This window comes from Gopherus evgoodei, unplaced genomic scaffold (assembly GCF_007399415.2).
Source record: "Gopherus evgoodei ecotype Sinaloan lineage unplaced genomic scaffold, rGopEvg1_v1.p scaffold_31_arrow_ctg1, whole genome shotgun sequence".
Taxonomy (NCBI): Eukaryota; Metazoa; Chordata; order Testudines; family Testudinidae; genus Gopherus; species Gopherus evgoodei.
In genome coordinates, this window is record NW_022059983.1 from 6,554,548 (window position 1) to 6,571,009 (window position 16,462).

Consider the following 16,462-nt stretch of genomic DNA (forward strand, 5'->3'; position numbering starts at 1 on the left):
GAAATTGGCCATAAGAAAGTTATTGGAGGATCTGGGGGTTATTGGGGAGAGCAGATCGGTTTGGGGGATCTGGGGGATCATTGGGGGATCAGGTGGGGTTTGGGGGATCGGGATTAGGCCACATCTCAGCCGCAGGAGCAGAGATCTCTGTGCCAGCCAAGCCCCAGGGCAGCTGCTGCTGTTCATAGGCCACGATCCCACCAGGAGCTTTGTGCTGACAGAGTCAGTAACAGGCCTTGAAGGGAACACGGATCCAGGCCGGTAAACAGCTGATTGTGCCAGTTCCAGCCCCTCCCCCACCAGCTCTGCTGGTGCCCCTCACTCCCGACCCGCAGCCCCCTGCTAGCCCAGCCTAGCCCTGCCCACCCCCAGCTCTGCCTGTGCCCCTCACTCCTGACCTGCAGCCCTTGCCAGCCCAGCCCTGCCTCCTCCAGCTCTGTCTGTGCCCCTCACTCCTACCTTGCACCCCCCTGCTAGCCCAGCCCCGGGCTCCCCCTGGCACAGCTTAGCTGGTGCCCCTCACTCCCGACCCACAGTCCCCTGCTAGCCCAGCCTAGCCCTGCTGGTGTCCCTCACTCCCGACCTGCAGCCCCCTGCTAGTGCAGCCCTGGGATCCCCCCTGGCACAGCTCAGTGGGTGCCCCTCATTCCGGACCCACAGCCCCCTGCTAGCCCAGCCCTGGGCTGAGAGGCTGAACTCTGCCCCAGTTCTGCAGTGTCCTTCAGGGGGTTTTCTTAAGACTGGGAAACTCTTTTCACTTGTGACCTCTAACAGGATTTGAACCCAGCACTGCCTGGGGCCTTTCCCCTCTAGAGGGCACCAGCCCCAATCCGGTCACAGAGCGAGGAACTGGCTGGCTCAGGGGGGCAGGGAATGGGACACGGAGCCTTTCCCCTTTAGAGGGCGCTGGCCCCGATGCTCCCCAGGGCAGGGACGGGCTGGCTCAGGGGGGCAGGGAATGGGACACGGGGCCTTTCCCCTCTAGGGGCGCTGGCCCGATCCACCCACAAAGCAGCAGGCCCCATGGGGGAGTTCTGGGGAATGCACCTGCAAAAGGAGTTTGGAAGTTCTCAGCTTTCTCAGAACCTGCCTCCATGGGCCTGGAGGCTGGGAGGGGATTGACAAAGAAGGGGGAATTTGGCCAAGGGTCGCTGGCGGGTTGGGGTACTCTGGGGGCCATATTGGCTAGGGAGGGGGCTCCTTTTGCTGGGGAGGGGTTAACCAGCCCTGGAGCCCTCTCCATGCCAAGGCAAAGGGGAGGGCGAATCCGACCCCCACTTTTGTGTCACCTGCCCATTCCCGAAATAACCCCCTGACCGGGCCACAATTAGTCCCTCCCCCCGATGGGGCGGGCCGGCTCCCCAAAGCGTCCAGCCCGATGCCAATTCCGGCAGCTGCGTCTCCCCCCCCGCCCGGTGACGGAGCGGCCCAGGCCGGCCCCGATTGGCCCAGGCAGGCGGCCAAGTCCAGAAGCTTCTGCAAAGGGGCGGCGGGGGTGGGGGCCGGGCCCGTATATAGCCGGGGGGGCGCGCCGGGCCGGAGCGTAGCCACAGCTGGGGCGCACGGAGCCAAGGTAGCGGGGCGGGATTCGGGGCCGGGGGGGCCGGTTTGCTCACGCCGAGAGAGGTTTTCACCAGGATTGATTCACGTGCTGGTGCTCGCCGCTGGAGCCGGGCTGACGGCGGGGGAGGGTGCTAGGACTCCTGGGTTCTTACTTTGGGGAGGAAAGTTTTCCCCCCAGCTCTCCAGGAGAGTGGATGGGGGGAGGGGGCTGGGAGTCAGGACTCCTGGGTTCTCTCCCTAGCTAGGCTGCTAAGTGGCAGGGGGAGGGGAAGAGAAATCCCCTTGTGCCTCAGTTTCCCTGTCCCAGCAGAGCTAATAATTTGCCTTCCTGGGGCCGGTGAAGGTCTCCCCACCAGGACCCGGGCCATATACGGCACAACAGCGTCACCCCCATAAATAGTCTCTGGCGGGCGGCCCCTGGCCCAGCACCCAGGGCCCCTCTCTGGCTGGCGGCGGGGGGGGGGTGTTTCCTCCCCGTTCGGGGCAGGCAACCCCCACCTAGCCCCTGGCTCTCACCCCTCGCTGCCCCTCTCTGGGGACCCGCTAGCCTCTGGAATGTAACTCGGGGGGTGCTGCAGCCTGGGGAGGTGCCCTGTAAATAGGGGTAACCCCCAGGCACCCCCACCCTTGCCGCCAGAGGTCTGGGCATAATGTGGGGCACGGGGGTGGATTGCCCCCCGGCGGAGGGGTCTCTAGTGTGGGGGGGCAGGGGTTATCCCCAGCTGCAGGGGCTCTGTAGGACGGGCCCCCCCACTCGTCCTCCGGGAGCGCTGCCCCTCGTTTGCCACGAGCGGGGGATTAGGGGTTGCGTGGAGGGATCCACCCGGCTCGGAAGTTTCAGAGGCTGCAGAAACAGGACCTGCGAATCCCGGGGGGCGGGGGGGACCCTCCATGGGGGCCCCCATAGCTCCAGAGCCCCGGCTCCAAACTGCTTCAAACCCCCCGGAGCCTGCCCCGCTCCCCGAACCGCCCTGCCGAGTGGGGGCCCGATCGGCCTCTCCCCGGGGGCTGGAGTGGCGCAGCAGCTACTCCGGGGGCTGTCAGCGCGGCTGGGGCGGGACAGGGTTTGGGGCGCCGCTCGGTGCCCCCGTCACGGCCCCACTGGGGGGCTGGGAACAAACCGCGCCGGGGCGACGCCCTTGGGGCTGTAACGGGGGAGCGGATCCGAGCAAAACACTGAGCCACAAGCGCCCCGCCCCCCCCCTTATCTGTGTGCCAGACATGGACAGCCACTGCGGGGGGGGCTGTGAAGTAGGGTCCTTCCCCCCCCCGCACACACACACCCCCCACTGCTCAGCTTGCTGCATTGGCCGCAACTCCACCCTGCTCCCCTGGTGCCCCAACCCTCCTGCTTTAACCATTAGACCCTGCTCCCCCCCCAGCTGCAGAAAGAACCCAGGAGTCCTGGCTCCCAGCCCTGCTTTAACCACTAGACCCCACTCCCCTCCCGAGCTGGAGTGCAAATTAGGACTCCTGGGTTCTATCCCTTGGTTGCAGGGGCCTGGGCGAGGGGCGCCTAGTGGCTTAGAGCAGGGAGGGCTGGGAGCCAGGACTCCTGGGTCCCCGCTATCTGTTCGGACACGCAGCTCTCGTGCTGGCTGTCACGTTGGGGGCTGCGTTCTGTGCTGTCCGTTCCCGGCACTCCCCAGAGCCAGCGCCCGGAGACGGCTGGAGCGCCCTGTCCCGACCACTGGCGACTAGCAGAGCCTTTCACAACATCACTCAGGCAAGGGCACAGCCGGGCGGGGCTCTGAGCCGGGGGACTCCCGCGCCAGCCCCAGAGCGATAAGAGCTGGACGTCTGATAGCCGGGCTAGGGGAGTGAATAACTCAGGTCCTAACTCCAGTGGAGCATGAGCTGTGTGTGTGGCCCTGAAAACCAACCGGTCTCCTCTAGCGCCCTGCCAGGACCTGCATGTGGGGCCAGGTGGCCAAAACCGGACTCCAGGAGAGCCAAGGCCCATGGACCCCAGCCGGGGTCGGGCTCTGTCCCGAGTGCTGTGCTAGAATTGTCCCCAGCTGAGTGATGGGGGAGTGAGGTCAACTGGCTAGAGCCAGGACTCCTGGGTTCTCTCCCCAGCTCTGGGAGGGGAGTGGGGGCTGGTGGTTAGAGCAGGGGGGTCCCTACTTCACAGGGAGTAGGGATGAGCAGCTTCCCTCTCTGGGGTGCCAAAGGGGTGCTGGCAGTCTTGGCCAGGCTTTGGGATGGGGCGGGGGCATGGGCTGTACCCTGGGACCAGCAGGGTGCCCCAGGGAGATGGGGGTGTTAGCCCAGACCTGAGCTTGGAGGGCCCCCCTTCCTCTTGCGTAAACTTCCTGTCCCCCTGCCAGCTGGCAGCGCAGCCCCATGGATCGGCTGGGGGGGGGGGCACAGGGCCTGCGATTGGCTGGGCAGCCGGGCGGGCCGCCCCCTTGGGCTAGGGGCCAGTGAGGACTGTTTCTAGAAAGACCAGTGGGGGCACGGGGCCAGGGAAGGGTCTGCAGCCCCGACCCAGGCTGTTCACCAAATTCGCTCAGCTCCCTCCGGCAGAGGGCAGATGGGGCCACGCACATGCATAAGAATAGCCTGTCGATCTAGATACAGAATTTGGCAGAACTGGGGGTTTTATCATTCTGACCGATGATGTTGGTGTTTACAAAAATCTATTGAAATGTTCCCCGTTGCAGGAAATTTGAGGGGGGGGGGTGTCTCGAATGACCTGATGTTCGGGGCTTTGTCTAGGATCCTATTACCCGTCCCGATTTTTCACCCTCGCTCTCTGGTCCCTCTGGGTGGATCAGACGTGAACTATTTAATGACTGCCACTGAGATCGCCAGCCTCCCGTGGGAATCCGTGTCTCACTGGAGCTGGGTTTCCAGGTGCTTCTCGGGCAGCGGTGCTCTTCCTCGGCTGATGGGTCCAACAGCGAGATAAATGTGGCCGGGGTGGGGGGGGGGGTGTGGTGCCGGGCCGGGCCGGGGCACTGACCTCGGGTTTCAAAATCGCGTCCTTCCAAGACTCTAGAAAATGCCGCAGACTCAGGGCCCATCTGGCCCAGTATCTCCCCCCACACCCCTCAGATGGGACCCTGGAATTCAAGCTTAACAGTGGATCTTACTGAACTAAATTCTGTTAACTTTAGTATACCCATAGGAGCGGAGTGGGGTCTAGTGGTTAGAGCAGGAGGGGATGGGAGCCAAGACTCCTGAGTTCTCTCCCCAGCTCTGGAAAGGGAATAGGGGCTGGTGGGTTAGATCGGTGGGGCTGGGAGCCAGGACTCCTGGGTTCCCGCCCTGGCTCTGGGAGGGAACTGGGGGGTTAGTGGGTTAGAGCAGGGGGGGCTCGGAGCTCGGACTCCTGGGTTCTCTCCCCGGCTCCGGGAGGGGAGTGGGGTCTGTTGGGTTAGATCACTGGGGCTGGGAGCCAGGACTCCTGCATCCCATTTGACCCCCTCCCTTCCCCCTTTGCAGCCAAGATGTCGAAGGGCCAAGCTGTCGGCATTGACCTGGGCACCACCTACTCCTGCGTGGGGGTTTTCCAGCATGGCAAAGTGGAGATCATCGCCAACGACCAGGGCAACCGCACCACGCCCAGCTACGTGGCCTTCACGGACACCGAGCGCCTCATCGGGGACGCCGCCAAGAACCAGGTGGCCATGAACCCCACCAACACAGTCTTTGGTGAGCGCCAGGACGCGGGGCCTGTCCCCTGTAGGGGCGCTGGCTCCGATCTAGACCCCAGGTAGCGACTGGCTGGCTCGGGGGGCGGGGAATGGGGCCTGTCCCCTGTAGGGGCGCTGGCTCTGATCTAGACCCAGGGTCGGGGCTGGCTGGCTCGGGGGTGGGGAAGGGGATCTGGAGCTTTTCCCCTCCGGGCTAGTGGCCAAGGACAGTCTGGTCCCTGTGTGAAACAAGTTGGTGGGTTCTCATCCAGGCAGGACAGGGGTCCCTTTGCGGAAACCCCTGGGCGGGGGGTGGGTGGGGGATGCTATCTTTAGGGAGGAGCAAGGAGCCCGTTGGAGGGATCACCACGGGGGCCTCAGATCCCTAGGGGGAGGGCACAGAGGGGTAGCTTGACCCCTGAGGGGGCTTGGGGGGGTTCTGATCTGGGGAGGGGGTGTGGAGGCTGGAGCCCCTAGGGATTCCCCATCTGTCTCCCACTGACCCCCATTCCTCTATCCCCTCCCTCCCCCCCCGCCCAGATGCCAAGCGCCTGATTGGCCGGCGCTACGACGACCCGGTCGTGCAGTCGGACATGAAGCACTGGCCCTTCCAGGTGATCAACGACGGGGGCCGGCCCAAGGTGCAGGTGGAGTACAAGGGTGAGACCAAGACCTTCTACGCCGAGGAGATCTCCTCCATGGTGCTCACCAAGATGAAGGAGATCGCCGAGGCCTACCTGGGCAAGGTGAGGCCTGGGGGCGGGGCCAAGAGGTCTAGGGGTGGGGCATACCTGGAGGGTGGGGCCAAGAGGCTTGGGGGGCGGGGCATGCCTTGGGGGGGTGGGGCCAAGAGGCCTAGGGGCATGGGCCATGCTGGACCCTACTTTGGAAGCTGGGACGGGGAGTGGGGTTGAGTGGGTCAGAGGGGGTGGGGGGAAGAGGGGCTCGGAGGCAGGACTCCTGGGTTCTGTCCCCGGCTCTAGGGGGCGTCTAGTGGGGTAGAGCAGCTTCCTTCCCCCTCCTGCAGGGGGCAGCGACCTAAGCACCCAGTGCCCATATGCTGAGGCCTGCTAATCGGTTAACTCAGTGCCTGGATTGGGCCCCACAGCTGGGGCTCCTGTGCCCCTGGGGACCCCACCACCCCGGCCTGTCCCAAGGTGCCAGACACTCTCTCAATGAGCCTCTGGCAGGGTTTGAACCTTGGGCACCAGAGCACTCCACGTGGGCTGGAGGAGGCGCTCCGATAGCTGGCGGCAGTAGTAGATTGTTACCCTCTGGGGAGAACGGATGCGAAGGGAGCTTCCCCCAGGTCCTTTCTCCCCCACACACTCTCCTTTTGGGGGGGAAGGCAGGCCCTGCCTCCACTGACCCACCCCTCTCCCCGCAGACGGTCACCAACGCGGTCATCACCGTGCCGGCCTATTTCAACGATTCCCAGCGCCAGGCCACCAAGGACGCCGGCACCATCGCCGGGCTGAACGTCCTGCGCATCATCAACGAGCCCACGGCCGCCGCCATCGCCTACGGGCTGGACAAGAAGGTGAGCAGGGAACACGGGGCCCTGCCCCGGCCTCTAGGGGCGCCCATCCGGGACTCGCTGGCCCCAGGGTGTGGGGGGACGGGATATGGGGGTCCTGGCCCCTTAGGGGCACTGATCTGGGACCGGCTGGCCCCAGGGTGTGGGGGGATGGGATACGGGTGTCCTGGCCCCCTAGGGGCACTGATCTGGGACTCGCTGGCCCCAGGGTGTGGGGGGACAGGATACGGGGGTCCTGGCCCTCTAGGGGCACTGATCTGGGACCGGCTGGCCCCAGGGTGTGGGGGGATGGGATACAGGGGTCCTGGCCCCCTAGGGGCACTGATCTGGGACTGGCTGGCCCCAGAGTTTGGGAGGTGGGATATGGGGGCCCTGCCCCTGCATCCTGCTCTGACTGGCCCCATGGTGGGGGGCAGAGCGATGGGCTATGGGTCCTGGCCTGGCCTCTAGAGGTTGCCAATCCAGGACTGGCTGGGCCCGGTTGGGAGGGCGTGGGGACTGGCTGGCTAGCTGGGGGAGGGTTGGGAATGGGATCTGAGTTGGGGGTGGGAGGAGACGCCCAGAGGTCCCTGCCCCCTCGGCATGCTCCATCTCCCCCCCCCCCCCCAGGTGGGCGGGGAACGCAACGTGCTGATCTTCGACCTGGGCGGGGGCACCTTCGACGTCTCCATCCTGACCATCGAGGACGGGATCTTCGAGGTGAAGTCCACGGCGGGCGACACCCACCTGGGGGGCGAGGACTTCGACAACCGCATGGTCAACCACCTGGTGGCGGAATTCAAGCGGAAGCACAAGCGGGACGTGACGGGCAGCAAGCGGGCGGTACGGCGCCTGCGGACGGCCTGCGAGCGGGCCAAGCGCACCCTCAGCTCCTCCACCCAGGCCTCCATCGAGATCGACTCACTCTACGAGGGGGTGGACTTCTACACGGCCATCACCCGCGCCCGCTTCGAAGAGCTCAACGCCGACCTCTTCCGCGGCACGCTGGAGCCCGTGGAGAAGGCCCTGCGGGACGCCAAGCTGGACAAGGCCCAGGTGCACGACGTGGTGCTGGTGGGCGGCTCCACCCGCATCCCCAAGATCCAGAAGCTGCTGCAGGATTTCTTCAACGGGCGGGAGCTCAACAAGAGCATCAACCCCGACGAGGCCGTGGCCTACGGCGCTGGTGAGGGGCGGGGCCATGGAGGGGGCGGGGCCAGGGGCGGGGCTTGGAGGGGCTGGATGGGGGAGGGGAAGGGGGTGGAGCAGTGGGGGAGAGTCAGAGGAGTGGATGGGGGCTCAGAGGCAGTGGGGGAAGGATCAGGTGGGAGAGGGTCAGATGGGGTAAATGGGGGGAAGGCTTGGAGGGGCAATAATGAATAGATGGAGTGTGCTGGGGGGCTCAGAAGGGTGCGGGGAGGGTCAGGTTGAAGGGGGTAGGTGAGCTGTGAGGGAGGGGGCTTGGAGGGGCAGTGATGGGGTAGGTGGGGCACTGAGGGGACGGGCACTGGAGGATAGGTAAGACGGAGATGGGGCAGGGGAGGTGTTGATATGGGTCTGGAAGGGGCAGTGATGGGGCAGGGTCAGATGGGGAGGTGGATAGTGGAGGGTGTGAGGGTGGCGTGCCAGGGTAAGGGGGGGCTGGCGGTGGGGGGCTTGAGGTGATGGGATGATGCTGTCCAGGGCAGGGATGTGGAAGAGGGGGCTGGCTCCTGGCTCTGGAGGAGTCCGTCCACCCGCCTTCCCCCACGCAGAGATTGGGTGACGCCTGATTTTGGGCACACCCCCCCTCCCCAGCCCTGGGGAGACACCCACTGGGCAGGTGGTTTCACAGACCATGCCAAAGGGGTCCCGGGCACGTCTCTCAATGAGCCCCCCCCCCCCCTTGGCATAAATTATGGAAATGATCCTTTAGTGGGTGCATATATGATGCCATCTGGTGCCCCTCTGGTGGTGGATCCAATCCTGGGCCCAGGCTGGGGGGACCCTGGTGCCTCGCTGACCCCTCCCCACCCCTGCCCCCCAGCGGTGCAGGCGGCCATCCTGTCAGGCGACAAGTCGGAGAACGTGCAGGACCTGCTGCTGCTGGACGTGACGCCCCTGTCCCTGGGCATCGAGACGGCCGGCGGCGTCATGACGGCCCTGATCAAACGCAACACGACCATCCCCACCAAGCAGACCCAGACCTTCACCACCTACTCAGACAACCAGCCCGGCGTGCTGATCCAGGTCGGGGGGGTGGGCTGTGGGGGGCAGTCTGGTCATCGGGGGAGGGGGACGGAGAGCTCATGGTGTGTAGTGCCAAGCAAGGAGGGGGTGGGCACAGAGCTGGGGGCGCAGGCCAGGAGGGGGTGCAGATTTGGGGGCGCTCTTTAGGGGGTGCAAAGAATGTGCTCACCCATGTGTGTGGGGAGGGAATAAAGCACATGGGTGTGCAGCGAGATGGCTGTGTGGTTTGAGGGAGACTAGGAGACATGGAGGAGGGTGCAAACCGGGGTACACAGCTGGGGGGAGGAGGACGGGCATGGGGCACTGCAGCTGGGGGGAGGGGCATTGCCAAGCTGTAGGGCATCACCAGGAGAGTGGCTGGGGCAGGGGTGCAGAGAGCAGTGGGTGCCCAGAAATGAGCCCCCCAGAATGACAAGGGGGGAAGCTCGGGTGAGGGGGTGTCTGGCTGAGCAGTGGGGAGCAGGCTGGGTGGGACCCCATGCCTGTCCGCAGGCTGGTGCGGCCGGTCCCCTCCTAACCCCCTGCCTGGCGCTCACCGCAGGTCTTCGAGGGCGAGCGGGCCATGACCAAAGACAACAATCTGCTGGGCAAGTTTGAGCTGACGGGCATCCCGCCCGCCCCCCGGGGGGTGCCCCAGATCGAGGTGACCTTCGACATCGATGCCAATGGCATCCTCAACGTCTCGGCCGTGGACAAGAGCACGGGCAAGGAGAACAAAATCACCATCACCAACGACAAGGGTGAGAACCCAGGCGTCCAGCCCCCGGCCCTGCTCTAACCACTAGACCCCACTCCTCTTCCTGAGCCAGGGAGAGAACCCAGGCGTCCAGCCTCTCAGCTCCCCCTGCTCTAACCACTAGACCCCACTCCTCTTCCTGAGCCAGGGAGAGAACCCAGGCGTCCAGCCCCCGGCCCTGCTCTAACCCACTGGACCCCAGAACCAGGGAGAGAACCCAGGCGTCCTGCCTCCCAGCACCCCCTGCTCCAACCACTTGACCTCACTCCCCTCCCTGAGCCAGCAAGAGAACCCAGGCGTCCGGGGAGCCCCGTGCTGAGCTGGTCTTCTGCCCCTGCCAGGCCGGCTGAGCAAGGAGGAGATCGAGCGCATGGTGCAGGAGGCGGAGCAGTACAAAGCGGAGGACGAGGTCCAGCGGGAGAAGATCGCGGCCAAGAACTCGCTGGAGTCACTGGCCTTCAACATGAAGAGCACAGCCGAGGACGAGAAGCTGAAGGACAAGCTGGCGCCCGAGGACAAGCAGAAGATCCTGGACAAATGCAACGAGGTCATCAACTGGCTGGACCGGAACCAGGTGAGGGGGGGTGTGGCTGGGCCTCTGGGCTGGGCCGGAACTAGGGACAGGGATGAGTTGGAGAACCAGGCATCACTGGAGGCCCACGGTGAGGGAGAGGTGGGGACCAGAGCTTTAGGGAGCCCCTAGCTCCCCTTGCAGAGCTGGGGAGAGAACCCAGGAGACCTGGCTCTTAGCTCCCACCTCCAGCTCTGGTGGGGGAGTGGGATAGATTGCAGGTCCCCCTCCCCCATGACACAGTAAAAGGACCGTTCCCACCAGCAGCAATGGGGTGGACCGCTGGGTCACCCTGCGTGTTTCTCTTCTCCCCCCTTCCTCCCACACACAGCTGGGTGCCAGGCTTAGGGTGTTAATATTAATTTGGATAATACGAGTTTCAGGCTCGCCAATCTGTTTGATCAGAATATACAAGTTCTTGTCCCGAATCAGGCGCCACAGAATTTACAAAGCACTCTCGGGGGTATGGCAGGAGGCTCCCACTGAGACCGATACGGCCTTAAAGACTTTTGATTAGAATCAGTGAAATAGTAATTAAATGGTCAAATACTCAGAGTTAGACAGTTACAGTTGCATCACTGCTCTTCAGAAGACACACCTGGTGTTCCAGGCTCCGTCCCCGATAGCCTGGCGCCGAGAGACACAGGCCCAGCCTCGCCGGTCAGGTCCCTCAGTTCTGGAGTGAGGGATGCAGAGCCTGGAAGAAGCTACCGAAGCAAAGTTTGGGGTTTTCTTGATTTAAACTTAAAGTCAAAACCCAATAAAACTAGAAAGTGAAGAACAAGGACGCCCCACTAGCAGTAGCAGTCGCAGTAGGTAGAATGGAAGAGGACAAGGAATACTCCAGCGAGGTGGGTCACCTCCTTTACAGGCCGGAACCCTTCCTCCTCTGCCCAAATCTCATTCCACGCCCACAACGTGGTCGGGTGCGCTGAGCCCACAGGCTCGTGTGCTGGTGCGTGTCCGTGACCTGGACATACGCACACAAGTTAGTTCTGCTCTTCCCCGGAGGTGCATCTGTGAAGTCTGTGGGTGCCAACTTGGAAACCCCCTTGTACCTTTCTTCCAGTGTCTGTCTGTCTCGATAAAAGGTCTTAGACACGTGCATGGGCGCTTATCTAGGTAACAGATCTGCCTTAGCTTGACATCCGGGATCTGGGTAACAGATCTGCCTTAGCTTGACATCCGGGATCTGGCCTGTAAGCCCTTTGCATTACACCCAAACTTCCTTTGTGTGAATCTATTGCAATAACCAAATTCTTACGCTGTGCAAAGCTCCCTAGATCCAGATACTGGCAGCAGGTTGGGCCTGCAGCTGGGCGCCTCTCCCACCGGGGGCAGCAGAGAGCCGGGCCCGAGTTCGAGCATCTGCAGACCCCTCAGCCAGGGCTGGAAGCAGGGGCTGTGGGGGGGTTCCTGTTGCAGAGGCTGGAGGGGGATGTCTAGGCCTTGGGGCAGCCTCCCATGGGACCTCTGCAGGGCTGAATGGGGCTGACCCAGCATCTCCCCTGGCTCCTAGCAGCCTCCTCGGGGAGGGGGGGGGGGCAGACCATGAGATCAGCCAGGGCCCCGTTGTCCCCACCACCACCCCCCGCAGAAGGAGGATCCCTAGATCTGAGGCGACTCAGGGAGCAATGGGTGGGGCCGGGTGGACCTGCTGTGCTGTCCTGTATGAGTGGGAACAGCCACAGAGCCACCCCCCTCCATGAAGCCTGAGTTGATACCAGCCGGGGGGGGGGGGTGCATTAGGGCTGGCATGCACAGGATTAACTCTGCCCCCCTGTCCATCCCCCCCCAACAGATGGCGGAGAAGGAGGAATACGAGCACCAGCAGAAGGAGCTCCAGAACCTCTGCAACCCCATCATCACCAAGCTGTACCAGGGTGCTGGCGGCGGCATGCCAGGGGGGATGCCCGGGGGCTTCCCCGGGGCCGGCGGGGCTGGGGGAGGCTCATCAGGCCCCACCATCGAGGAGGTGGATTGAGAGACCCGGCCACGGACCCCGTCCCTCCCCAGCCAGGCCGACACATATCACACATCCACGGGGAAAGGGGCGGGTCATTGGCTGCCTTACCCCATGGCTTTCCCAGGAGTCTCTGCTCTAGCGAGGCCCCCACTCCCCCCAACTATGACTTGCTGTGTTTAGTGGGGGTCAGCCCCCACCCCCTGCCACTGCATTGAGAATCCAGCTCTGTCAGCTCAGAATAAATTATTGTGCCAGTTGAACATGCTGGGCCGGTGTTGCCTCATTCTTGGGGGCGGGGGCTTGGAGCTGAAATGCCAGTCCAGGGTGCAGCAGGGACCTGGGTGGATGTAGGGGACTGGGGACACCGGGCTGGAACCCAGGAGTCCTGGAGGAGAACACGGGCTCTTGGCGATGCTAGGCGCTCGAGCTATTCAGCTTAAGCCGAGGACGGCTCTGGGTGCTGCAATCACCGTGTCTCGGTACCAACGTGGGGGACACATGTCTGAACTCGGGCTCTGCGGTCGGGCAGGGGCAGATCTGACAGGATCTAACAGCCCGAGTCAGCATGGCACTAAGGCGTCAGTTTGTAACCGGGAGAGTAAGTGCCCCAGGACACTTTCCTGCAGGCCGGGGGGTGGATGCGACAGCGCTGGTGCCTTTTAAACCAGGCTGGGGTGGTTTTCTAACACTCCACTCGTGTTCCACCAGGCGTTAATTCAAGGCCTGGCTCTGGGCTGTGTTACACAGGGCATGTTACAGGATCAGCTCGGTTCCCTCCTGGGCGTGGAAGGGATGAGCCCTCAAGCCTGAGCTAAGGGGGTGCTTCCCTCCAGGATACTAGAGCAGTTAGCGCTGCAGAGTGGCGAAGAGAGGGGACATGGGGCTGGCAGCAGTAGTAGGGCTGGTACCCAGTGTGGGCCAGCCACTAGGCGATGATGCAGAGCTCGCTTCACCCTCATCTTCCCACGAGCTCCTCCCTGGCCCCCAGCTCTAAGTTGATCCCAGGTGGGCAGGTTGCTTCTTGCCAGGCTTAAGAAGGGGGTTTGTTGGCCGGCTGGAGTCGGGGGCTCTTCTTTTGCCTCCCGTAGGAGCAGCCCTGGTTGCGCTGGGCTCCTGCCCTGAGCTGCTCCAGGGAAATCCTCTTCCGGCGGCCGGCCAGGTTGTGTTCTCAAACTAAGCGCGGGACGTGGGACTGGGAAGGAATTCCCCCCCCCACCCCCAGCTCAGACTGATACCTGACCCCCCCTGCTCTAACCACTAGACACCACTCTCTTCCCAGAGCTGGGGAGCAAGCCCAGGCATCCGGGCTCTCATTTCCACCTCACCCTGCTGCTTTCAGGGGAGAGTTCTTCCTCTTGCCCCCACCCCAGGCCATACCCCTGGGGCTTCTACTTGGCTCTTTCCTGCCCCCACCCCACCCCACCCCAGAGGAGATGCCGACATTGGCAGGGCTGACAGCAGGGAAAGGCCAGCCCAGGTTCCAGGCCGCTCAGGTTTGTTGCCAGGTACCCTGATTCAGCCAGGGGCCAGAGATTAGGGTGGCCACTCCCAGCTCATTTTCTGTCCCGTCTCCCTTTTCCAAACATCTGCCCACGTAGGTGTCACAGGGCTCCCTGCTTGGGCCTAAGCTCTCTGGGGCATAGGGGGCAGGTTCTGCAGTATTTTCATGAGGCCAAGCTGTGCCTCAGTTTCCCTTTGTACCCTGTGTGGTTAGGCAGAGGAGGTAGGAATGTTATGGGTGCTCTGGGGCACACAGCAAGACATGGGTGGGGGTGGGGGACCAGACTGGCTGGGCTGCAGTGAATGGGGTCCTTGTGACCCCCCCCACCCCCCCCATCACGGCAGCATCCCAAAGAGATGAGGGGAAAGCCCTGCTCCCAGATGGAAGGAGGTTCCCCCACCCCTCCCAGCTGGAGTGAGATGGGGGCAGCAGGGGCTAAAGAGGGGCCGAGAGCAACAGAACGCACCATGGCTCTGAAAAGCTGGGGGTAGCCCAGGGCCTGCGGATCCCACACCCTCTGGCCGCTCCTCCCCAGCTGGGCTGGTCACACATCTGGGCTCACCCTGGATGGCTGTTTGGGGTCCGGCTGGGGCGCAGGGCGATGGGAGCCTCGGGGCAGACCCAGCAGGTGGAAAGGGGCCCCTCCCTCATCACAATGCACAGGGACTGAACAGGGAGGGGAGGAAAAGCAGGTATCGGAGCCTGGGGAGGTCCTGGGTGTAAATCAGGAGGGCTAAGCCAGAGTCACAGCTGTAAGGCCTGGCCCCAGCTGGGCTTCTGCATTCCTGGGGCGGGCGGGGGAAAGTCCCGGCGGGCTGCACGTGCGAGAGACGCAGGCCGGAGCTGGGGGGGGGCCTGAGGCAGGGGCTGAGTGTAGGGACGGTGGGGCTGGGGTGACGGTACCGGAGGGCATTTGAATGCGGCAGGTGCCAGCACCCAGGGTCGGTAACCCGGGGGATTGAGCTCACAGGGAAGAGCTGGGAGTGGAGATGAGCCCAGAGATGGCTGGGGGAGTTTGTGCAGCTCCAACGCTCTGTTTAATGCCACTGCAATGCAGCCAGCTCTGGGGAGGAGCCACGGAAGGTGGCAAAGGGGGAGACGGACCATGCTCCTCGGGGAGCTGGCAATGGAACAGCAGCGTGTCTGCCCGGAGGGTGAGCTCAACTGGGCGATAAATCGTAACAGCGGAGGGGCTGTGGGGGGCCGGGACCAGCACTCTGAGAGGGAGAAAGAACCACCCAGTGAATTCATTAGGAGCTCAGTCTTTCAAGGCTCCGCAGAGAGCCCCAAACGCCGACCCACTAGACCCCACGCCCCTCCCAGAGCCAGGGAGAGAACCCAGGAGTCCTGGCTCCCAGGCCCCCCCGCTGTAACCACTAGACCCCACGCCCCTCCCAGAGCCAGGGAGAGAACTCAGGAGTCTCAGCTCTCAGCTCCCCCTGCTTTAACCACTAGACCCCGCTCCCCTCCCCGAGCCAGGGAGAGAACCCAGAAGTCTTGGCTCCCAGCCCCTCCTGCTCTAACCACCAGACCCCACTCCCCTCCCAGAGCCAGGGAGAGAACCCAGGAGTCCTGGCTCCCAGCCAGAGGGTGGCTGGAATGCCCCCAGGCTCTCCCATGCAGTGAGAGGACCCTAGTGACTGAGGCCTGCTCGTGGAGCCCCATGTCCTGCCCCAGTTTCAGTGACCTGGTGAGGGTGCCCCAGGCAGGGGTGAGGCTGTTTTTGTCTCGCTCGGGCTCAACGTGGGGCTCAGACTCATGCTGGGGATAAAAGGGCCTGCTGCCCTTGGAGGGGCGAGAGAACCCAGGCATCCTGGGGCCCAGCCCCACCCTGTTCTATCCACTAGCTCCCACTCCCCTCCCAGAGCCATGGAGAGAACCCAGGAGTCCTCATTCTCATCCCCCCACACACACCCCTTCCCCACCCTGTTCTATCCACTAGCTCCCACTCCCCTCCCAGAGCCATGGAGAGAACCCAGGAGTCCTCATTCTCATCCCCCCACACACACCCCTTCCCCACCCTGTTCTATCCACTAGCTCCCACTCCCCTCCCAGAGCCATGGAGAGAACCCAGGAGTCCTCATTCTCATCCCCCCACACACACCCCTTCTAACCACAGTCTGGTGGAATGACAGAGAGAGCAACGGAGGAGTCTTTGAGGCAGAGGAAACGTCCTTGAGGCTGGGCACCAGAACTCCTGGGTTCTATCTGCGGCTATGGGAGGGAAGTGGAGGCTGGTGGTTAGAGCTGGGAGCCAGGACTCCTGGGTTCTACCCCTGACTCTGGGAGGGGAGTGCAGTCTAGTGGTTAGAGCAGGTGGGGCTGGGAGCCAGGACTCCTGGGTTCACTCCCTGGCTCTGGGAGGGGAGTGGAGTCTAATGGTCAGAGCAGAGGGGGGCTGGGAGCCAGGACTCCTGGGTTCTCTCCCTGGCTCTGGAAGGGAAGTGGGGGCTAGTGGTCAGAGCAGGGGGATGGGAGCCAGGACTCCTGTCATATTCTTCCTCTCTTGCCCCTTCTCTCTTTCTTTCCTTCCCTGCCTCTCAGGAGCTCTCTGGGGCCGGTCCCTACCCCCATCACATTGGGGAGTGGAGGGGTCACAAGGGACCAGTGAATAGCCCAGAGAATATCTCCACCCCTCTCTCCTTCCATCCCTCGCTCACATTTTCCATCCCAGCCGCCCCGCCACCTGCCCCAGCCGGCCTGCCTGGATTCCCCAACCCTGAGCCACCCGCTCAGCTC

The 16,462-nt window shown here is 63.5% G+C and overlaps 1 protein-coding gene across 1 annotated transcript; it reads left to right on the plus strand.

The window, feature by feature from the left end:
* Positions 1-1,469: 1,469 nt before the first annotated feature.
* LOC115640455 (heat shock cognate 71 kDa protein-like) lies at positions 1,470-12,485 on the plus strand. Its single transcript, XM_030543206.1, has 9 exons — positions 1,470-1,573; positions 5,014-5,223; positions 5,745-5,950; positions 6,592-6,744; positions 7,351-7,906; positions 8,747-8,949; positions 9,491-9,689; positions 10,027-10,259; positions 12,058-12,485. Exons 2-9 carry the CDS (start codon positions 5,019-5,021, stop codon positions 12,238-12,240), a joined length of 1,938 nt encoding a protein of 645 aa, XP_030399066.1. The 5' UTR covers positions 1,470-1,573; positions 5,014-5,018; the 3' UTR covers positions 12,241-12,485.
* Positions 12,486-16,462: the final 3,977 nt, after the last annotated feature.

Coding starts and splice junctions, on each gene's coding strand:
- LOC115640455 (XM_030543206.1), top strand. CDS start 5,019: ATGTCGAAGGGCCAAGCTGTCGGCATTGACCTGGGCACCACCTACTCC. Junction 6,745..7,350: donor CCTACGGGCTGGACAAGAAG/GTGAGCAGGGAA, acceptor CCCCCCCCCCAG/GTGGGCGGGGAACGCAACGT. Junction 9,690..10,026: donor CACCATCACCAACGACAAGG/GTGAGAACCCAG, acceptor TGCCCCTGCCAG/GCCGGCTGAGCAAGGAGGAG.